Source organism: Nymphaea colorata, chromosome 14 (assembly GCF_008831285.2).
Source record: "Nymphaea colorata isolate Beijing-Zhang1983 chromosome 14, ASM883128v2, whole genome shotgun sequence".
NCBI lineage: Eukaryota > Viridiplantae > Streptophyta > Magnoliopsida > Nymphaeales > Nymphaeaceae > Nymphaea > Nymphaea colorata.
The window spans coordinates 5645872-5669762 of record NC_045151.1 but is presented as its reverse complement, the minus strand read 5'-3'; the positions used below and the strand labels follow the sequence as shown (position 1 = coordinate 5669762).

Genomic DNA, 23891 nt, shown 5'->3' with positions numbered 1-23891 from the left:
GAACCCTTGCTATAACTCTAGAGAATCAAGGAGGCATAGCAATCTACAGCTGGGGGAGAATTAAAACATATGCAGCCTACAATAACCCAAGAGCATCAAGCAATGTTGTAAAATGTGTAGCATAACGCGTATCGGTCGGGCTGACGTATACACCGTATCGTAACGTATCACAAATGTAGTGTAGCATATTGTAAAATTAATTTTTTAATTTAAAAAAGATATTAAAAATCAGAAAAATAATACAAAATAATATAAAATCCAAAAAAATCCAGAAAATAAACAGAAAAAATAAAGAAAAATGTATGCAATATAAAAAAATCATCATACATAAGGAACGTTCATGTATATCAACAACACATTCAAAAATAAGAAATCAGAAATTCAAATAACATAATAAGCATCCATCACAGTTTTAAACTTGAAAATTTTATAGAATCTTTGGAACCAAAAAACCCTCTTTTTCAAGCTTTCCACCATTCCCACTACGAGAAAGCTTCTTCACCGGCTAGTAGGCTCTCCCAAATTGATGAATCCTCAGTTTATTTCTTATGAAAATGAGCAAAATCTCTCCCTCCCATGTCTCTTGGAGTCTTTAGAAACAAGAAGAGAGAGAGAGAGAGGAGTGTTTAAACTTTAAAACATAACGCAAAAAGGGGTCATCATGCCCCTTTTTTGCGTTTTTTTGCATACTATACGATACGGGGGTGTATCGCCCGTATCGTATGATACAATGCCCGTATCGTACGATCGATACGCTTATGATACACGAGCGTATCGGTATCATAAGTATACCGTACAGGTTTTCTAAACCTACAGTATGTATCGTATGACACGGATAACATTGGCATCAAGGATCAGACCACTATCTGCTTGGTACCAATTTAAGACTACTATTATAGTTTCATACCTATTTTTTGTGTGCATTTTGAGTCTCTGTCCCAAAATATGCATTTTGATAAAATAAGGTGATCCTATAGACTGGGACTTCTTTTTCTGCCTGCCCCTAAGCCAGGGTGATGCATAAATTAAGAGCTCATACATTTCATCGACTTAGATGTGCAAAGGAGCTTCCTTATGAGCTAGATTGGAGGATTTGAGGTTTCACCAAGTCCTTATTTGTCTAAACCATAGCCACAAATATCATCCTTGGGTTTTTATCGGCAAGGGTTTTCATGGGTATTTTTTTCAGCAAAGTTGTTTTTCTCAGAAAAATCTCGGAGTTTTAAACAAAAAAAGCAAAAAATCAAAATGTGAGGTAAAAATACAAGAAATAAAAAATTAACAAGTAGTGTATTGCATTTGGTAGTGTCACATTAAATGCCTAAAACAAGAGGAAATAAAACAATGAAACAAAAGTTGAAAAAATAAAAACAAAAATGAAATAAAAAATAAATGAAAAAAGTGGGAAAAATCGCAATAAAATTTCGATAAAATCAAGATAAAATCGGTTAAAATCGTGATAAATTAATTTTTAAAGATTTTTTTCAAAATATCGTGATATTTTCCTTTTTCTTGTTTTCTTCAATTTTTTCGTTAATATCGGCAATATTTTCTAAAAAATCACGATATTTGTGGCTATGGTCTAGATAAGGCAGAGGATGATACTATCCTAAAAAGGTCATTTTGAGTTTAACATTTTAAAAGATGGCTCCCATTTCAGTACAAATTTTAGGGCAACTTTGTTATAGTGGCTTGGTTATCCCTGGTAAAGGAACTAAGAACAACTGAACCTCATGCCATTGCCATGAGTTGACTTTCATTCCCCATCCTATGGATTTTGAAATTGAAGCAAGCAATTCTCAAAAAATTTCTGAAAGTGGTTTTTATAACCATTTCAACACCAACGTTTGGAAGCATGTAAACAAATTAGAAAAAAAAAAAAGTTTTCTGAGAGCCTCCCTAAAATCAAAATATTTTCTAACAGCTTTTTTGGAACTGTGATGGGACTCCGTACTCCTGATTGGTTGCACCTTGATATCTTGCCTGATTACTCATCTTAGCACTTATTGTACAGAAAACACAATTTTTGTGTGCTGAATAGAGACACTGGTTCCCATGCCATTTGTGTGTGTTGATGCATACTTTATTATTTTGGGCACTTATATTGTCTTGAAGCATGCTTTAAGTGTAATAGGCCGCTTTGAACCTTATTTAGCATTTTTTGGCTCTCTTCAGAGTTTGGTGTTTTTGTGTAATTTCACATACCATGAAGCTGCACATAACTAGATATATATCAAAAAGAATAACATATGTAAAACTAGTTGAAAATTAAGATTTAGCCTCAACAGAAACCATTAGACTCATACCACTCCCATGAAAATTGTGAAGGCATAGACATATCCAACCCAAGCAGGATCTCCTCTTTGCATAGACTGCAAAAACAGTAGTTAGGAACTTAGGATAGATAATAATTCTAGCCATAAAGATCAACCACAGTGAAAATGAGAACTGAGCATGGGCTTGATGCTGAAGACCCAAAACTCAACGAAAAGCAAAGGAGAATTGAAACATCTACATTCCAGTTCAAAATATTACAAACCTGAAAATGCTGAATCAAATTCCAAAAATTTTATGCCATCATCCCAGCAATGCATGATAAACTACGATCCTATTACTCTATTATTAGATGAACAGTTGGACAATAGAGAGCATTATTAAATGTTAAAATGATATAGGTAAACTACTCATTCAAAAGATATCAATCTTTTTGGGACATGGTTTTAAATTACTGTCATACAAAAAATTTGGTAAGATGCAGTAAGACTAAGAGATGCAGATCTGGTAGAATATGTTATTGCTATTGCGCTGGATATATATAACCAAAATCTGAAATGAATCTGTAGATGCTGAGGCACATGCTTATCACTTGTCTGGTAACATCTATATACCTGCTCAACATATAAATGTAAGAATTGATACACACTGATTCCAAATTGATCCAAATCTAGCTTTTTCTGTAGTGTGGGATAAAGTCAATGTAGAAAAACAGTAAATTGATATGTAGATGCATGTAAAAATGGTAGTTTGATGGATGAACAAGCATGGTGTAACCTCACCACCAACAGGTTCTTTTACTCTTGGAATTCCAGAAGCCAAACCTAGGTAGAAGCATCAGATTTAGAACACAGGTCGACAAAAAGCTGATGAATCGTTATTTTAGCCATAATTTATACAATAAACTTTCTGTTAAAGAGTGTTTCTGCAATATTAGAAAGTTGAATAGTAGTTCTTTAAATATTTTCTTATATTTAGTGGACTGATTTTGTAATTGTTAAGTTGCGAACCCTAATCTCTTTTAATATGAGATTAGGGTCACGTGAATAAGCAAGAAAGTGTTTTCCTCTCTCTCTCTCTCTCTCTCTCTCTCTCTCTCTCTCGTCCCCTTCTTCCTCCAATATTCAACTTGGTATCGGAGCAATAGACCTAGGGCTGTGTGATCTAGGGTTTCACGCCTAGGGTTCCCTTCTCCTCTCATCTCTCCTCTCTTCCGCGAAACTAGGGTTTCACACCTAGGGTTCTTGTTGTTTACAAAACAAGCAAGTTGATTGGTTGGTTGGATAGGGGCTAATCACGTTTTTAACATGTGAAAACGTGATTAGCACCCTTGTGTTGCTGCTGCTGTCGTGAAGTTGCTGAAAGCTGCTGCCGTTGAAGTTTATCATGTTGCTGAAATGGTGACTGCAAAATCAAATCTAACTCAAGTGCAGCAGTGGAAGATGTTCAGGCCAAAGAATGTCGGATCTGCTAGGGCAGTCTGACTTGTTTAGCCGTGTGGTGCCTGGTGGATTCTCACAGGCAAAGGTATGTCGTGTGGGCAGGTTCAGTCTTTTTCCTGCATCGTTGAAGTGAGACAAGTTTGAAATTGTATGGAGTAGGCAGATTTCTGTTTTCTCTCTGCATCGTTGAAGTGAGACAGGTTTTCTCTACTGTCAAACTTGTGCTTGTTTGCTACCTACTATTGACATCTGAAAGTGCTGCCTGCTATCCACGTCTGAAAACAGTCCGCCAATTTGCTTTGTGTTTGTGTTCAACCTGATCCTTAAGTGGATCTTGTGGAGGTTATTGTTGTTGTAATTAGATTTTTACGTTGACTGTGTGGGGCAGAGTCGATCTACTGCTTGTGGATATAATTTGACGTGAGGAACAGAATGATCTACAGATCGTGGATATGAAATCTATAAGTTGAGGTCTCATTAGTTGTGGGCTGCTGCTAATCGTAAAGTTCCTGCTTGTGTTGCAGCCATCGGCTGAAATTATTTTGTTGAGTTGCTGCCTGAGTTAGTGCCTATGTTGTTGCCTGTTTTAGTGAATTTCTGAGTTGATGATTGGAGCCATAAGTGTGTTCCAGATTCTTCTATGTTGTCGTGCGTTAGTTGAAGTTAACTACTGCACCTTATACATACATATTGTGAGTACAATTCTGGTTGGAATTTTACTATGGCTGATGGTAATGTGTCTGAGGGTTCCAATGACTACAAGATGGCTGGAAATTCCTTCTCATATGCCTGCACGACTGTGATAGACTCTTCCTTCTCTATTGGTGCTCCTATCGATGACCTAGATATGATGTGGATGATAGATTCTAGCACCTCCAGGCCCTGTTGTAATCAACCACATATTTTTTCATCATTAGTCAGGTTCTCTACACCACAGCATGTCAGACTGGCTGATGGCAAGCTATCTCCTGTATTGGGCAGCGGTGATATTTATCTCCCACATTTAGGCACTAGTACCCACGTGCTCTATGCTCCACAGTTTCCTGTTAATTTGTTATATGTTAAGCAGCTGGCTATTGATTTAAAGTGTAGAGTCATTTTTGACCTTGGTACATGTTCTTTTCAGGACTTACTAACTGGGAAGATGATTGGTGGCGGCCATGAACGTGAGGGTCTCTATTTCTTGTTTGTCCCAGTAAATGTTGTTGCATCTTCATTCTCCTCAAAGCCTTCTCCTTTTCAGTGGCATCTCAGACTGGGTCATCCTTCAGTGTCAAAACTTCGTCGCATGCTTCCAGGTATTACTATATCAGAGTCCTTATGTGTTAGGCAAACATACACAGAGTAGCTTTCCTTCGAGTCAAGAACCATCTAGTCAAAGTCCATTTGATCTCCTTCATGTGGATGTGTGAGGTCCTAGTCGGGTTCCTTTTCACTCGCGTTTTTGGTATTATCTTGTTTTGGTTGATGATTTTATTCGAGTCAGTTGGGTATTCTTGTTACAGGTGTTAAACAGTTTTATTGAAATATTAGAAAGTTAGAGAGGTGGTCTTTAAACATTTTCATATAGCTATTGGACCTAACTGTTTGAGTACAAGTTTGGTGCAGTTTGATCAAGCTCTATCTAATCATGTTATCCCGTCTTTTCACCATCACGCCCTGTTAGATCCACGTTGGCGACAAGCCATGCAGGAGGAAATAGATGTTCTTCTTTCTCGGGAGACTTGGGATTTGGTAGATCCCTCGACGCACTGTGATGTAGTTGGATCAAGATGGGTATTCACCATCAAGTATCTTTCTGATGGTTCAGTTGAAAGGTTCAAGGCACGTCTTGTCGCAAAAGGGTATACTCAGACTTACGGTGTGATTTCTTTGAGATTTTTTCGCCTGTGGCTCGGTTGGGTACTATTCGATTGATTATTGTAGAAATACGAACAAGAAGAAGACGAAGAGAAACAATGATCACGATGTAACGTGGAAAACCCTCAACACGAGGGAGAAAAAACCACGAATGAGGAGGAGTTGGTGCCCACTAGCAGCCAGACTCTCTCTCTCTCTTAAGATTATCATTAACACTTAAGGATTAGGGTTACATGACTTAAGTAGAGCCCAAAACGGGCTACAAGGCGGGTCGGGTATGGATCCGGACCCGAAACACACAATCTATCAACACTCCCCCTCAAGTTGGGCATACATATCAAACATGCCCAACTTGGATACATTCCTCTCAAATGAAGCTGAAGGAAGAGCTTTCGACAGAACATCAGCAGTTTGGTCTTCAGACTTCATGTAAGGTAAGATCAACTCTTTCGCATCAATCCTTTCTCGAATGAAGTGACGATCAATTTCAACATGTTTTGTTCTGTCGTGAAGAACAGGGTTGTTGGCTAAGTTGATTGCAGACTTGTTATCACAGTACATCTTCATAGGTCCTTCAATCTCTATTCCAATGTCAGTCAACAATATCTTCAACCATAATAACTCTGACACTCCCATAGCAACTGCCCTATATTCTGCCTCTGCACTGGATCTAGAGCAAACATCCTGTCTCTTGCTCCTCCATACAACAAGGTTTCCTCCCAAGTAGACACATACCCTGTAGTGGATCGTCTGGTATCACCACAACCTGCCCAATCCGCATCAAAATAGCCCTCGATTTCCACAGTCTCTTGTTTGACATACATGAGTCCCTTACCAGGATTTTTCTTCAGGTAGCATAGCACTCTGTCCACAGCCTTCAGATGTGCATCGGTTGGCGCATGCATGAATTGGCTCAAAACATTCACCGCAAAGGTGATATCAAGTCTCGTGAGGCTAAGATAAATTAGCTTCCCAACCAAACGTTGATATCTTCCCTTGTCTTCTTCACAGAGAGGCTTTCCATCTCTAAGACTCAACTTGTGCCCAGTGTCAAAAGGGGTAGGAGTAGGTCTACATCCCAATTTACCATTTTCTTCCAGCAGATCTAAAGTATATTTCCTTTGGTTTAGTACAAGACCAGTACTAGACCTAGCAACCTCCATACCAAGAAAATACCTTAGCTTGCCAAGATCTTTGAGGTCGAATTCTGTAGCCAGTAACCCTTTTAGCTTGATAATCTCCTCCTCATCATCTCCAGTAACAATCATGTCATCTACGTAGACGAGCAGGAGAGTAACCCTGCTCTCCTTCTTCTTCACAAACAGAGTGTGATCTCCATTTCCTTGTTTGTATCCATGACGTATCATCACTCTTCTCAGTCGTTCAAACCACGCTCTGGGCGATTGCTTAAGGCCATACAAGGCCTTTTTCAGCTTACAACACTTTTCTGGTTCTTCATATCCTGGAGGCATATGCATATATACTTCTTCTTCGAGGTCACCATTGAGGAATGCATTCTTAACATCCAGTTGATACATCTTCCACTCCTTCATCACAGCTAGGGATATAACCACCCTCACAGTCTTCATTTTCGCAACAGGAGCAAAGGTTTCCAAGTAATCAATTCCATATTTTTGGCTAAACCCCTTGGCCACAAGTCGAGCTTTATATCTTTCAACACTCCCATCTGGTTTGTACTTGATGGTATACACCCATTTGGATCCAACTAGGTGAGCGGCTTCAGGAATCTTCACCACTTCCCATGTCAAGTTTCTTCTTAGGGCATCTATTTCTTCTTTCATTGCATCAGCCCACTTGGAGTCACTTTGAGCTTCAACGACAGTCCTGGGAATCACAGCCAAAGAGAGAGTAGAAACAAAGCACTTGTAATCTTTCCTAAGTCTGGAATAAGAAACAAAATTACCAATGGGGTGTTGAGTACATGACCTGACACCCTTTCTCAGGGCAATGGGAAGATCGTCATTCTTCTTTTCAACCTCATCATGAGTCTCCACGGTCTCCTTGGTAGGACTTGGTTCATCCAGGGAAGGAGTGGCATTGGGATTGGAAGTAGATCTAGCACCACAAGTCATCACCTCTGTCCGAGTACCTCGTCTAGAGTAGAACTGTCCAAACAACTGAGGGCCTTCCTTCTCAATGCTATTGTCACCCCTTTCCTCCTTTTCAGGCACATCGACGGTATTAAGTGATTCTGCTTTCTTGTAGTCCAAAAAATCTATAAACTGAAGTTCCTGTCTCTGAGAATACTCTTCCCTGCCCACAGACTGCTCCCCCTGAAGAGGATTCGCACCAAAGTAAGAGGCATGTTCCAAGAAGGTAACATCCCTCGTAACATAAGCTCGACCAGTAGTAAGATCAATACATTTGTATCCTTTTTGCGTAGGGGAGTATCCAACAAAGACACCTTTGATAGACCTAGGATCAAGTTTCTTGACATTTGGACTGTGATCATGGATAAAACATACACAACCAAAAACACGAGGAGGAAGAGGAAATGGTGGACGACTGCCAGGAAGCAACGAGTGGAGAGTCCTACCATTCAAAACACGACTAGGCATGCGGTTAATAAGATAGGCACTAGTAAGAACTGCATCACCCCAATAGTGTTTAGGAAGATTTCTCTGAAACAAAAGAGCCCTGGTGACATTAAGAAGTTGACGATTTTTCCTTTCAGCTACCCCATTTTGAGGGGGGGTGTAACTACAGGATGTCTCGTGAACAATCCCCCGTTGTCTAAGAAACTCCTCAACAGGCTGACACATGTACTCACGGGCATTATCGGACCTGAAGGTTTTAACATTCGCACCATACTGGGTATGCACAAGAAGAATAAATGTCTCTATGATGCGAGGAACCTCGCTGCGGTCTTTTAACAAGTATATAAATGTAGCACGAGAGAAATCATCAATGAAAGTGATAAAATACTGGAAACCTTGACGGGTATGAATGCCCGAAGGTCCCCATAAATCAGAGTGAATCAGGGAAAAAGCTTCATTAGCACAACCGGAAGAAAGAGGGTACGAAGCCCTCATATATTTGGCAAACTGACAAACATCACAAGAAATGGAAGACAAATCAAAGGAGGAACACAAGTCTGGAAACAAATGTTTCAAAATCCCAAAAGGTAAATGCCCAAAACGTTCATGCCAGTACATAAAAGACTGAAGACAATCTTCTCTTCTCTTATCTGTCTTGCGGATCGCTGTCAACAGAGCAGTAGCCACACGTATGGGAAGACGATATAATCCATCAGAAGCTAAACCAATCCCAATCCTCTTCCCTGTCACCAAGTCCTGCAAAACACAACGATCGGCAGAGAATATAAGTTCACAATTCAATTCTTTAGTAAGTCTACTGACTGATAAGAGATTTAAAGGAAACTGGGGAACATGTAAAGCACCCTGCACATGAAATTTGTCCAACAAGGACAGAGTGCCTTCGTCTGCCACACAGGTAGAGGAACCATCTGCAAGAGAAACACGTTCCTTTCCCGAGGACAACTTATACTCATGAAACAATTTTGGATTACCTGTCATGTGATGAGTAGCACCACTATCGACAATCCATTCCCCCACAGAAGAGTTACCTTGATTTCCAATAACCGCGAGAGCATGATTAGCTGTAGTTCCCTCTGAGGTCTCAATCTTGTTGACATCGATCCTGCCCAAATAAGCGCTTAGTTCACGAAGCTGGTCAGCAGAAATGGAGACTTTTTCTCCACTGGATGCTTGCACCTCACACACAGGCGTTCTCCCAATCGAAGATCTCCCTTTGTTTCCCTTCTTTTCTGGATGAAGATCCCAACAATAATCCACGGTGTGACCTGTCTTCTTGTAGTGAGTGCACCGGCGAAGGGATCTAGACGGGCCGCCAGGACCACGACTCACGAGAGCGGATCTCTCGTTATAGGGCACAAGTTCCCTCTTCCCTTCTTTTGTAACAAGCCTCCTCTGTTCTTCCGCTTCAACACAGGAGTACACATCTTCAATACTGGACACCTCCCCTGAATTCAGAATCTGGCTTCGAACACCTTCAAACTCATCATTTAAACCTGCTAAAAATAGGAACACCCTGTTTTCCCATTCATGAGCAACATAGAGCGCCTGATCATGGGGACAATGCCAAGGAATATCAGAATGATAGTCAAGCTCTTCCCACTTGGCTTTCAAAGCCCCATAGTACTCTGCAACAGACGAGTTCCCTTGTCGAATGCCATAGACTGTCTTCATTACTTGGTAAGTACGAATTGCGGTCTTCTTTTGGCCATACATTTGCTCGAGGACCACCCACATGTCTCTAGCAGTCTTCTTCCGAAGGATAAGGGGCTGAATATCGGCGGAAACGGAGTTGACAATCCAAGTTTTCACTTGATTATCCTCAAGAAACCAAGTATGCCACACATCACTTGTTCTTGCTGGTTCGGGGTTGCTCCCATCAATATAGGTCATGCGACCACGGCCAGCAATCCCCATAGTCATAGCAGGCGACCACGAGAAATAATTCTCCTTGGTGAGGCGAAGAGTAATGACCTGCATGGGAACATTCTCAGTTCTAAAAGCCCCTATTTCAGTGGGATTGGTGTTGACGGTTGACGAGGAAGAGGCTGCCATAATCACAGACCAGTCTAGCTACGGGAGAAGCCCAGTAGGCAGCAAGGGCAGCAGGGAGCAACAGCACAAAACAACACCAAAAAAGGCAGAGAGCAGGCAACGGACAAAACGGAGAACGCCTAAACCTCAACGGCGGAAGAGACAGCAACAGAGAGGCAGCGCCGGAGAAAAACACGAGCAGAGCGGCGCGGCGCTGGGCGGAAACAGACCGCCGGAACCAGGCAGAGCGGCGCACCGGCGGAAGCAGACCGCCAGAACCAGTCAGAGCGGCGGTGGGCGATGCGTCGGATGACAGAGAGGAACGCCGCTGGACAGGGCGTCGCTGGGCAGGCCGACGCTGGGCGGAAGCGGCTGAACAGGAACGGCGCTGATCAGGGCGTCGCTGGGCCGGTCGTCGCTAGGCGGAGACGGCGGAATCCTGAGCGGCGCTGATCAGGGCGGCGCTGGTCGGAGACGGCGGCGGGGCGACAGACGGAGCTCGGGCACGAGCGTCGGGCACAGGCGTCGGGTGAAGCTCGGGCACGAGCGTCGAGCACGGGCGATGAACAGTGCCGGGCGAGACGATGAACAGTGCCGGGCGAGTCAATGAACAGTGCCGGGCGAATCCTCCTCCAACACAGGCAAAAGACAAACCAGAAACGCCGAACTTCACGGCTCTGATACCATGTAGAAATACGAACAAGAAGAAGACGAAGAGAAACAATGATCACGATGTAACGTGGAAAACCCTCAACACGAGGGAGAAAAAACCACGAATGAGGAGGAGTTGGTGCCCACTAGCAGCCAGACTCTCTCTCTCTTAAGATTATCATTAACACTTAAGGATTAGGGTTACATGACTTAAGTAGAGCCCAAAACGGGCTACAAGGCGGGTCGGGTATGGATCCGGACCCGAAACACACAATCTATCAACAATTATATCTCTTGTTGTCCAGCGAGAGTGGCCTCTCTTCTAGCTGGATGTGAAAAATGTCTTTCTGTATGGAGACCTTTCTTAAACCGTCTATATGCAGCAACCATCTGGTTTTGAGCGACAGGGGGAGTGTTCCAAGGTATGCAAATTAAAGAGGGCTATTTATGGACTTAAACAGAGTCCTCGTGCATGGTTCTAGAAACTTACTGAAGTGTTATCTAAGTGTGGATTTCGCAGATCCCAACTTGATCACTCATTGTTTATCAAGCGAGGCTCATCAGGGATGGTGATATTGATTGTCTACGTGGATGATATTGTTCTTACTGGGGAAAATGATCAAGAGATAGCTCAAACAAAGGAGTTTTTACAGCAACACTTTGTTACTAAAGACCTTGGACAACTCCATTATTTTCTTGGTATTGAGGTGGCTCGTAGTAATAAAGGAGTTGTAGTGTCTCAAAGGAAATATGTTATTGATCTTCTGCAGGAAACAGGACTATTTGGGGCTAAACCTGCCACACTTCCCATGAACCCCGCATTCATATACATGATGATGACTTAGAGCCCTTTGACTCTAGATCCTACAGATTCCTGATAGGGAAACTGTTATATCTGACTATCACTCGCCCCGACATTAGGTTTGCTGTGAATAAGTTAAGACAGTTCATGGAAAAACCCCGAAAGGTTCACTGGGATGCTGCTCTAATGATTGTTAGATACTTGAAATCAGCCCCGAGAAAGGGGTAATGGTTCAAAAATGGAGAATGTATTGACATCGAAGCATATAGTGATGCTGATTATGTAGGGTCTGTAGATGACAGGAAGTCTACTACAGGTTTTTGTGTTTTTGTAGGAGGTAATCTTATTTCTTGGAGGAGCAAGAAGCAGAATGTGGTGGCTCGTTCTAGTGCTGAGTCGGAATATAGGGTTATGGCTCAAACTGCGGCTGAAATGTCGTGGGTTAGATCACTACTTTTAGAGTTGGGTGTTTCAGTGAATCTTCCAATGAAGATGTATTGTGACAACAAGGCAGCTACGTATATTGCTAACAATCTTGTCTTCCATGAGAGGACTAAACACATTGAAGTGGATTGCCACTATATTTGAGACCTTTTCACCAGTGGCTCGATTGGGCTCTATTCGACTTATTACATCTCTTGTTGTCCAGCGACAATGGCCTTTATTTCAGCTGGACGTGAAAAATGTTTTTCTATATGGAGATCTTTCTGAAACTGTCTATATACAGCAACCACCTGGTTTTAAGAGACCAGGGGAGTGTTTCAAGGTATGCAAATTAAAAAAGGCTATTTATGGGCTTAAACAGAGTCCTCGTGCATGGTTTCATAAGCTATCTGAGGTCTTTTCTAAATGTGGCTTTCGTCGGTCTCAATTTGATCATTCATTGTTTATCAAGCAAGGTACATCTCGTATAGTGATATTAATTGTTTACGTTGATGATATTGTTCTCACTGAGGAAAGTGATCAAGAGATAGCTCAGACAAAGGAGTTTCTTCAGAAACACTTTGTCACAAAAGACCTTGGACAACTCCGTTATTTTCTTGGTATTGAGGTGGCCCGTAGTAGTAAAGAAGTTGTGGTATCTCAGAGAAAATATGCTTTGGATCTTCTGCAAGAAACAGGTTTATTGGGGTCTAAACCTGCAACTCTCCCCATGAACTCTCACATTCATATACATGATGATGAATCAGAGCTTTTTGACTCTAAATCTTACATATCTCTAATAGGAAAACTGCTATATTTGACTGTCACTCGCCCTGACATCAGCTTCGCTGTGAATAAACTAAGTCAATTCATGGGGAAACCTAAGAAAGTTCATTGGGACGCTGCTCTAATGGTTGTCAGATACCTAAAATCAGCCCCAAGAAAGGGGTTATGGTTCAAAAAGAGAGAAGGTGTTGACATTGAAGCATATAGTGATGCTGATTATGCAGGATATGTAGATGACATAAAGTCTACTACAGGTTTTTGTGTCTTTGTGGGAGGTAATCTTATTTCTTGGAGGAGCAAGAAGCAGAATGTGGTGGCTCGATCTAGTGTTGAGTCGGAATATAGGGCTATGACTCAAATTGCGGCTGAAATGTCATGAGTCAGATCATTACTTTTAGAGTTAGGTGTTTCAGTGAATCTCCCAATGAAGATGTATTGTGACAACAAGGCGGCTACCTATATTGCTAACAATCCTATTTTTCATGAAAGGACAAAACATATTGAAGTGGATTGCCACTATATTCGGGATTTAGTTCAGGAAGGAATTATTAGCACTATTCATGTCTCCTCTGAAGGTCAGGCAGCTGATATGTTCAGCAAGGCTCTTCCCATAGGCGATTTCCTGAGAGGTTGTAACAAGCTGAGCATGATTGATATCTATGCTCCAACTTGAGGGAGAGTGTTAAAGAGTGTTTCTGCAATATTAGAAAGTTGAATAGTAGTTCTTTAAATATTTTCTTATATTTAGTGGACTGATTTTGTAATTGTTATGTTGCCAACCCTAATCTCTTTTAATATGAGATTAGGGTCACGTGAATAAGCAAGAAAGTGTTTTCCTCTCTCTCTCTCTCTCTCTCTCTCTCTCTCTCTCTCTCGTCCCCTTCTTCCTCCAATATTCAACACTTTCAATAATATTAGGTATCAGTGCCAGCTGAAATGCCATTGCCAAAACCAATATTTTTCAATAAAAAAGAAAAGGCAAGGGTTTGTAATTAGCATCTATTGCAGCTTATATAGGAGGCAACTATACTTTGTTTTTATCTTTAACTTTTACCATGTGGGGATTTTTTAGTCAAATTATGTACATCATTTTTGTGTGTTCGGGCTTCAAACATTAAAAAGAGATTCTAAATCAAAGTTTACTGTCAACAAACAACCCCCCTCCCCCAACCCCAATGCCCCCAAAATAGGGCAGACCAACTACATCATATTGGCCAGACACTTGCAAACGCACATTAAAAGCAATGGTTTTGGGGTCTCTAAGAGGTATGTTTGGAAAGCTATATTTTAAAACTTCAATACTACTACACCAAACAGGCATGCTGAAAGAAACGTCATCATCATTTTATGAAACTACTAGAACTTTACTTTTAGCAAAAAAAGAGGTGATCCTGCCAATACTGAATTCTTTCTTCCACCTGCGACTTTCTCTAGCAAGAATCTGTACCTGTTCTAGTTTATCCATGACTCTAATCATGGGCAGTTATTAATCCTGGTATACCATCCTATACAAATCAGCTGTTCACACATCATGATCCATACAGAAAACAAAAAATCTGAACATTCCTTTGCCAGACTCCATCTGCACCATAGTTACAGAACTCAGGATCTGAGCATGGAAGACAGCTGCAACTAGTGAGAAAAACAGGACCTTCATTGACACAACATGAAACATCTGTCAAGAAAACAGATTAATTTCTTTTAGGGCTTTCTTGAATTCAGAAGCAGCACCCCTTCTTTTGAGTGAATTCACCTTTTTGCATTTGAGCAAGTGCATGTAATTATATTCCACTTTCAACCCCATTGTTCATGAGGTTCCCCAAGTTTTGCCTTCAGATGCAAGTACAGATTTTACAATCCAAAGGATGAGATTCAATCTTAGACCTGAAGACATGACCCCTGATTTCAACCTCCATTGCTTTCAATCACATCAGAATCCTCCTTTTGAGTAGAATTAATTAGCAGGCCCATTGCACTTTCATAATGTGACGTGAGACAAATGTAATTTCACAAAAATGATAATCTATAGATAGCTTCAATCATGAAAGAAAGACCTTGTGATACCCCACAAATGTGTATTCGAAAATAAATATCATGAGTTGAGTAGGCAAATTAACAATGATCTTGGTCGAATTTGGATTTCTGGGTGGAATTATTGGGGTAAATCTTGAAAAGCCACCATGTTATCTGTTTGCCACGGCAACCCTCATGTCCATTCTGAATAAATTTGTTGCATCACATACATCAATACAATAACAGGACAGTGAAGAAACAGTCAGCTAATTTGTTGAATATGGTATCTCATGACATATAAGGTAAAATAAACTAACCTCCAGAAGTGAGCTCAAAATAATGGGGCCTACAAACTGTGAAGCATCATTACCAATCTGCATTTGACAATAAAAATCAGATGAGGACATTTATCTGTGGATCCACAGAGATAAGACACGTTCCTATTAAGTTACATCTACAATTCTTTGTGAAAATGAAATATACCCCATATAAAGGCAAGTCCCAACAGCTAGGTACTAAGCTTCACGAACCCATTAAGCCAGAAAATGATAGTTAAAAACTCAAAATAAAAGTACATGAACCAATAACCTAATTAAAAATAAAAATTACATAATTTCCCACTCAAAAAGACAATAACAGCAGGTCATACTTCACAGATTTCATTTTATGAAATTTCCTTGAATTGCAATTGCCAAAGAAGTAATGAATAAACTATGATTATGAGAAAAACATCGGAGGCTAATCTGAAGCTATTCAATGAATCATAAAGTCCAAAGCCAACACATAGAGAAGATTTGCTTCTAGAGATGGACTTAACTGGCCCCATATTGAACAAGATTTTTACGTATAAAATAAGATTCTAGGTTCAAATGTACATTTGCAGTGTTTTCAAGTGTCAAATAGAAAAAGATGCACAACATCAACACTGACAGTTATTTGCTCCAGCTTATTTGTCAAATAAAAAGTGGTAAATAGTGAACCTAAACAGGGATTTTCTCACCTTGAAAACCCCTCCCAACCAAAATCTGCATATAACAATAGAAACAATGAAAAATGTTAAAGACAGATTGAGACAGAAGGAAGGCAACAGCAGCACAATAATGTATGAGAAAACATGCAAAAAGAATTTTTTACGATGATTCTTTCAAGAGTTTAGGCATTCTGCATCCTACAAAGCATAGAAGGGAATAACTCAAATTAGGGATGCCAAGGGCATGGTGGAAAAGAGATCTGGTTACTAAGAGATTTCAGATTCAATATGCTCTTCTGGATCCAACTTTGGAAGTGAAATTTGACTAGAATCTAATCCATTTGCATGGAAATATAAGATCTTAATTTAGCAGACTTGAATTCAGTTTCAAAGGACAGCACATGCAAACCAGATTAGGTAGGACTTGGTATGGCCTGGATACAACCTAAACCCAACCATTTTGCATCCCTATCTGGGATCTTAATTAAGCAGTTTGCTGAAACATCAGATGATACCTTGCACCAAGACAACGATGCAGTGCCCTCAACAACCACGGTTTTGGTGTAACTGTTTCTTCAAGCCAAGACCGATGGAAACTAGAAAAGGAAAAGTAAATTAAGACAAACCAACTAGAAATGAAAAAATTGCCAAAAGGAATCCCCATAAATACATACTTGTTATATAACACCTCAGTTTGATCCCATGAATCCAGTTTCCAAACATCCTTCTCAGTGATGGGCTTTTTATAGCCCAGTTGCATGAGAGGAGACATCCATCTGAAATATATTTCTTAGCCATTCATGCAATTAGTGAACTTGGTTATATGAGTCCGACAAAGCTAACGAACTAATTTAACAGACACCAAGCACAAAATTGGATTAAATTTTTACATCTTTGATCTATCTATGGACAACTATTACTTACTGGAGATTATATTAACATGTCTTTCTGGGCAGATCTGTTCGCCTCCCGGCAGTTCTTCATATTCTGTTGAAGTAGGAACCTCCGACTGAACCACAGCATAGCCCAAGTATGGGTCCAAATTTGGGACATATACAAGCAATAAAATCCCATATAGTAGCTGCATGCAATATAAAACTGTATGAATACCAAAACTATCAAAAGCCTGCACAAGGACCTATCACTTAATTGCATCAGACAAAGCTGCCAATCAAAAATACATTTTGAATGCAGATCCACTCATCGAAAATTTTGTAGTCAGGAGAAGCTAAATTTAGAATTAAGAACAATTATAACATACTCAATGATGTAGTTATTCCTGTAAAAAATAATTGAATTGACATGCCTTAGCATGGTGGAGCAACATACGAATTTAGTGCAGTGCAACAGCTTGCAAAAATGTATGTTTTAGGTGATGAATACTAATTTGATAGAATTTTCGATGCCATCAATTGTGTGGAATATGCTCAAAAATTTTCCAAAAATATCTGCTCCCGCTTCAGAGCAATCCTAGTAGCTCAAGGCCTCCAAAATTAATTTTTTCAGTCTGAATCTGATGCTTCAGTTTAGACCAGTTTCCCAAGTTGTTGGTTGCAATTAATGAATAACAAGAAGAAGAAACAAGGATAGATAAACCAATGTTGAACCATCCAAGTTACCGTGTATAGATGGATGGAAGCCATAATTGAAGCCCATGCATAAATCCAAAGTATAGGAGATAGTGCCAACATTAAAGGAGAAAAAATCAAAGTGTTAGTACTGTTGACAGGTCTGGTTGTTTCGGGTCTGGATCTGGACCTGGACCCGATCCGCTTTGTATTGTTGTTGGGTTCTATTTAAACCCCTATAATCTCTCTTTTCAGTATGAATGAAATTCTAGGAGAGAGAGTGTCTGGTTGCTAGTGGGCACCAGTCCTCCTCACCCGTGGTTTTTACCCTCTAGTCGAGGGGTTTTCCACGTTACATCTGTTGTTCTTCTCGCTTTTACTGTTTCTACATGGTATCAGAGCCAGGTTGGTTCTGATTCTTTTCACCGTGTTCGAGTTGGAGGAAGGATTGCACCGTCACCCCTCTTTGCCACCATGAAGTTCCGGTGGAGTCTACTGTGAGTTCTCCTGCCGTCGTCAATACTCGGTGGAGTCTACCGTGAAGCTCCTCCGCTGCTGTCGCTGAAGGAACCTCTACCACACCTGTTCCAGCCGCCTCCTGCTGTTGTCGCCGCTTCTGCTGTTGCCGATGCCCTTGTCTGCGTCTCTGTGACACTATTGCCGCCGATTCCGGCTGCTCTTTGATGCTAGTTTCTGGCTACAGCTCAACATCGCTACCCAGCTCACGCTTGACGTTCTCCTTCGCGCGACGCTATCGCCTCTGCCCTCGCTCAGCATCTGCCAGCGCCTAGCGTCATCCATCGCCCAGCGCCACCATCGCCCGCCACTCTGTGCTCCGTTGCTGTCGCCTGAGGCCTCCCTTGCTGTTTGCCTTCGTTTGGTGGTGCTCATCTGTCACGGAGCTCTCTGTTGTTGCTACTCTGTCGTCGCCTCTTGCTCCTCAGCGTCAGTTGGTCCTTGCTGTTGTGTTCCATGTTGGTTCCCTGCGACAGCATCTTGCAGTGTCGCTCTGTTCATTAGCGCCGTTTGTGCATTTTGCGTTCTTCAGTTGTTGCCTTGGTCACAGGTAGGCACCTCTCTAATTGTAAGGGACTATAATGATTGTTTATGTGACAGCACATGTGTATCATGATATCATAGTGATTATGTTTCTTTTGTTTGATGGACTCTACATTAGAGAGTTAGGGATTTATCTGGCCTGTCATCATACTGTGAAGGCTCAGTCTTTTGTTGCTTATCTTTTTAAGGTTTTGGCAGCCTCGGGACAGCAAGATAAAAATTGATACAGACATAGGAAGCCAACAAGCATGTCTCTCATCTAATAAATAAACAAAGAAAGTAGATTTTGCCATTTGGTATACCTGGCATACAACTTCACTGCAGTACAAGGAGAATGCAAGGCTGCAAAGAGATTCTGAGTGGTCAACAGCTGATATTTAATAAAAGGCTATTTAAGCTTTAAGATCAGAAAATCTCAAATGACAAGCCACCAGAATGAAATTTGAATTAAATCAAATTCAAGTATAGAACATAATTCAGCAAAAGTTCCTCCATATGTAGATATAGGCTAGGCAAAATGGTGGCCTAATTAGTGAGCCAAAAAAAGTTATAAATATCTTAGATTAAGTATAAAAAACATTTGAAAACAAAGCGTGATGATGTGACGTGGATTTTTCACACCCTGGCTGACAATATAGTTGAAGGCATTCCTGTGACATTTTATGTTGTAATAGGTTCATATACCAGAATCACACTCTAATCACCTTCATGGTAATGTTAGATGCTGATATGATGTCTACATCCTTCAATGTGGTCAGCATTCTTCTTTTATTCATTATTATCAACTTGTTCTGTTATACTTGTTTCAGCTGAAATGGGTTTAAAATTAATCAAAGACCCATTTTTGTTTTAAATTAGTTGAGGATAAACACAATGTCTAAGAACACTCTTTTTCTTAGAATATATTGGTGCATTGCTTCCTCTGTCCATTGATGATCGATTTATCTCTCAATATACTCTTTAAAATATTGTCCTACATTGAACAGTAGTTTTTGCAGCCTCAGTTATTTCCCTAGGACACTTGATTTATCTTTTTGTCGTATTAGAACAAAAAGGAAAACCTTTCAGCCTTAAACCCTCCAAGCACAAGCAGCTAACTGGTGAATTGTCTTTTACTTGTTTTATTAATACCATATTGAAGCTTCCACTTTCAGCTCTATGATTTATACATACTTCTGCTTGACAGTTTGTCAACCATACAAGAAAGTCAAATGGTGAAAGTACAATGGCCTAGGAACCCATCTTGGCTCGTGGCTTGGAAGGTCATTCCTCATGATCATATCTAATCAAAGTACCTGATACATGCTTGTAGCAAGAACGTTTAGTCCCGACAACAAGACATATTACACCTGGATTACCAAGACATGAAAAGAACAACTTAATACCAAAATGTTCAATATTTTGGAAAAGTTAGATTTTCGATAATACAACAAGATATATTATACCTGGATTATCTCGACATGAAAAGAATAACATAATGACAAAAGTGTTCCATATTTTAGAAAAGTTAGATTTTAGATATTACAAATATAATTAAGTAAATATATTAAAATAAAAAAAAAAAAAACAGCAGAAATCGGCAAGATGGTGATGGATTGATTTCATTAAGTCTTTTTGTTATTCTCCCTAAAACAAGAAGTACAGAAATCCATGGCATATCCATAATACTGAAAGTACCTAGAACTTGCTAATCACTACATCTTTTTATGATAATAGATATTTTTGGATAAAACAAGATGGCACTCACATGCTTGTCAAACAGATGCAAGAATATGAGTTTGTGATCATATCTAACCTAAGGTTCTCAAGGTGTGATAGTATAAAGGCCACATGATTGCTATTTAAAAAAATATGCTTTCCGAGTTGTCAACAAATTTGCTTTTCCAGAAAGCAAGTCAAAGTTTAAAAGTATTAATTTTGAGCAAACAAAGAGAGACAGGATCAATTTCACCACGGCTAGCTATTAAATTTAGGCTGCTTTGAAAAATAGTACCATGATTCTCATGGATTATAGAAACGTTATATGGTTGAAAAATGTTTACTGTACTTGGACTAAAAAGCATCTCATTTCCAAAAGCATGTCATCCACACCGACTTAACTAGGCTACACCAGGAGGTGTTGATAGCATCTGATAACATTGACACAAACAGAACAATCAATCTGAAAAGCTTGGTCCGAGTTGATCACTGAAATGGTAAATACATGTATATGTGCACCCCTAACAGATACATAACTTAGCTACACATATCTCTGATATTTTGAAAATATTAAAAGATCATTGCAATTTTGAAGCCACTCTAAGTAATGTTTGTAAAACATCACAATTTTCAAAACATCAACAAAATCAAGATGTCATGATGCTACCTTGAGGCATTCCCAATATTGTTCCAGCTCTTCGGTAAAAGTCCCCTCATATTTTTCCACTTTGCTTCTGTTATTTTCAAAAGACTAACCTACTTATTTTGTTTACTTTTTTATTTTTATTTTTTTTTTTTACAGGGCCAAAGCCCCCCCCACCAACCTTTTTCCCCATGCCTCCTCGGTCCATTTTTCTTTATCTGTTTATGTTTTAAAACTTCTGACCTTCCTGATATTTTCCCCAAATATTAACATCCTAAAAAAAGGATCACTAGAAACCTTGCGGAACATGAGATTTGTGACTATGATATATATATATATGACAAGTTCATTTCAACAGCAGCTGAAGTGCATAATGATAAATCAAGCTTTAACAACAAGAAAACACTCATCATAAGTCTTTTAGCAAATACCAGTCAGAAAAAGAGTGATAATCTACATGAAAGATTTAAATTTCTTGTATAATTTGTAAAAGCACTGCCAATTCACTTTCATCAAAGCAGCCTACTTGCAAAAGCCATGACAGCAACCTACTTGCAAAAGCCATTATTAAACTTTTGCTCGAGTTAGCAACACATTTCGGAGACACAGAAGATATAAAATAATTGAAACTACAATAATACTAGGATCTTACTTGCTAACATATCCTCTGAGTGGAACAAGAAGGTTGAACATCACAACATCTCCGACCAACACATAGAGAACCCCGAAGCGAACATACCAGCGAAGCTCACAAATGTAGATTTTGGTTTCAATAACAAGCATAGCCAGCATACAGCACCAAGAAAAAGCCTCAACAAGCAGGGAAACCACCTGGAAATAACAGCAAAGAAATATGATGACAACCCCACAAGGTTTCTTTGTTGGAAGCAAGGCATTACTTCTAGAAAATTATCTGCCATGAAATATGATAGTGTCCCCAATAAATTTCTCATTGCACTGCTGAAATTTTATGTGCCATTAGCAGTATTAGTTTATAAGTAACTCATAATTTTAAGTATTCTCAGTTTCAGATTACAAATAGACCTTGTTACAAACTAATAAGTCAACATCAACTCCTCGTTTTGATGTTCGTTTCGCTTTAATCACCACACAAACTCTTTTCGCCTCTAAAGCAATATTAAGAAGGTAAAAAGTTTGACGACTTTATGTGCACTCAATGGAGAAAAGGTATGCAGCCCAATAAAGTTTTGCAATGAACCTGCTTTGTCTAGCCTGTACAATTGCACCAAACAGTCATAAAAATGCTGGCACGTTCCACAACCCCTTTTTTGCTGTTAAATGAAGGTAGACAAGGTAGCATATCAATATGCACAACTTCTAATACTCTGACCTTCAGCACTCCCAATACTAGTATCTGTTTCAGTTGCCTGAATGAGTTTAAGTTTATTTACTTAGTGAGCTTTCCTAAAACTGATGTTTTCCTGCTGTTGACTTTTTTACTAATTCAATCTCTTGGAAGGTCAATCTTGGTCTTTTGATGATATTATCTTCACAAAAATCGTAACAATAGCATTTTGATCAACCTGATTTGATTATAAGATAAAAATTTAAGAAAAATCACTTGTTATTTATGAATACTAAAATCATTAGATTGTCCTTTTAGTTTGAAGTAAATATTCAACAGAACTCATCTTCTCAAGCTCGTTTCCGCAACACTTTGACATGATAAATCCCATGGTCCTCTCAAGATTTTCTAGGAAATCGTTGAACGCAGAAACACAGAAAAACGCACTATGTGTATGTCTATGAGCGTGTAAAATGTCATAAATAAATGGAAAAAGGATTGCTTCCTAAATTCTCGTGTTTTTTTGCTTCTGTAGATGAACATGTTAGTTTGCCCTGTGAGAAGGACGTGGATGACACCTGCAATTGAGATACAACGTGTATTGTTCCCATAATTAAAACATGGAGATGGGGTCAGATAAAAGCGGAAGGGTATTTGGACCATTAATGCCATCTCCTCAAACCTAAGGGTGCGTTTGGATGACACCCCCAAAAGCAAAATTTATGAAAACTTAGTTTAGTGAAGGCCATTTCTTAAAGAGTTCCTGAAACATGGTTTATGTTTGGGTGACACATTCGAAACACTGTTCTTACCTGGATGGGCCTGGTTAATCACTGTCCCCGTACATCCTGATTTTTTTTGAAAACTGGGAACCCAGTTTTCATGTCGTTCAAACGCTGACTCGTGTAAAATAAAGGATATTATTAGGAGAAAATAACCCTACACACACACAGAAAAAGAGAGAGAGAAAGAGATAGAGTGTGTGTGTGCACCTCAAAAGGAGCAAAAGATGTCTGTCCGTCAAGATTCATGATGGACAAGCCCATGACCAATCTGTAGAGAGGCTCAGCAGCAGCATAAGCAGCCAAAGCGCTCAGCGTATAATTGTAGTACGGGGACCTCAGTCGATACCTCTTCAAGCTCCTGTCCTTGCTCAGCCTCCAAACCCTGCCGATGCATACGCCCATCATCGCCAAATGGGAGATACACAACACCAAGGTGTCAACACCACATGGAGTGTAAGCACCAAAGGCGTTCTCCAAGTCCTTCGTCCACACACCGTTGGCCACAGGCCTGCAGTACCAATCCAAAGGCTTGAAACCCATTCTGTCACAGATTCACAGAGCAACTGAAAATCCTCTCAGCTCCTTCGCCACCGACTACCGCTGATTCCCTGGCACTTTTATTCCCAGTCTCTCGCCCGCTCCTCATAAAACGAAAGGACAACCGAATGGAATCATTTCTACGCATCCATTAGGCAGGATGCAGAATTAAATCAACAATTTAGGGTCAAGAGGTAGTAATGGATGGATGAGGCTGCTCCAATTGTCATCGTCCGACGTAGCCGCCCCTTATTCATTTTCGACAATGACCAATTTACCTACCCTCAATGACCCCAAAAGTGGGAAAGCAAGCAATATGGTGATAAGTCGTCGCGGAAAAGTCCATTTATCCTTCAGCCCGCATATAATACGATGTGACGAAGCCTGTTAGCACATTGACCGTAGGATCTGTCGACCCCCTGCTCTTGTTTGCGTGATTATTATGTTCGCTGTTGTTCGAGTGC

At 40.1% G+C, this 23891-nt stretch overlaps 1 protein-coding gene across 1 annotated transcript in view; it reads right to left on the bottom strand.

Moving 5' to 3' along the window:
* LOC116267554 (ABC transporter C family member 2-like) overlaps positions 1–23641 on the bottom strand; it is a 93359-nt gene extending 69718 nt beyond the window's left edge. The window contains exons 1-9 of the mRNA XM_031649346.2: positions 23098–23641; positions 21452–21630; positions 18761–18800; positions 16756–16912; positions 16506–16620; positions 16347–16427; positions 15862–15886; positions 15179–15235; positions 2307–2372 (exon numbers count right to left, since the gene is read on the bottom strand). Of these exons, the coding sequence (XP_031505206.1) occupies positions 2307–2372; positions 15179–15235; positions 15862–15886; positions 16347–16427; positions 16506–16620; positions 16756–16912; positions 18761–18800; positions 21452–21630; positions 23098–23430 (1053 nt within the window). The 5' untranslated portion in view covers positions 23431–23641. The remainder of the gene's footprint in view (positions 1–2306; positions 2373–15178; positions 15236–15861; positions 15887–16346; positions 16428–16505; positions 16621–16755; positions 16913–18760; positions 18801–21451; positions 21631–23097) is intronic.
* Between the last annotated feature and the right edge of the window lie 250 nt (positions 23642–23891).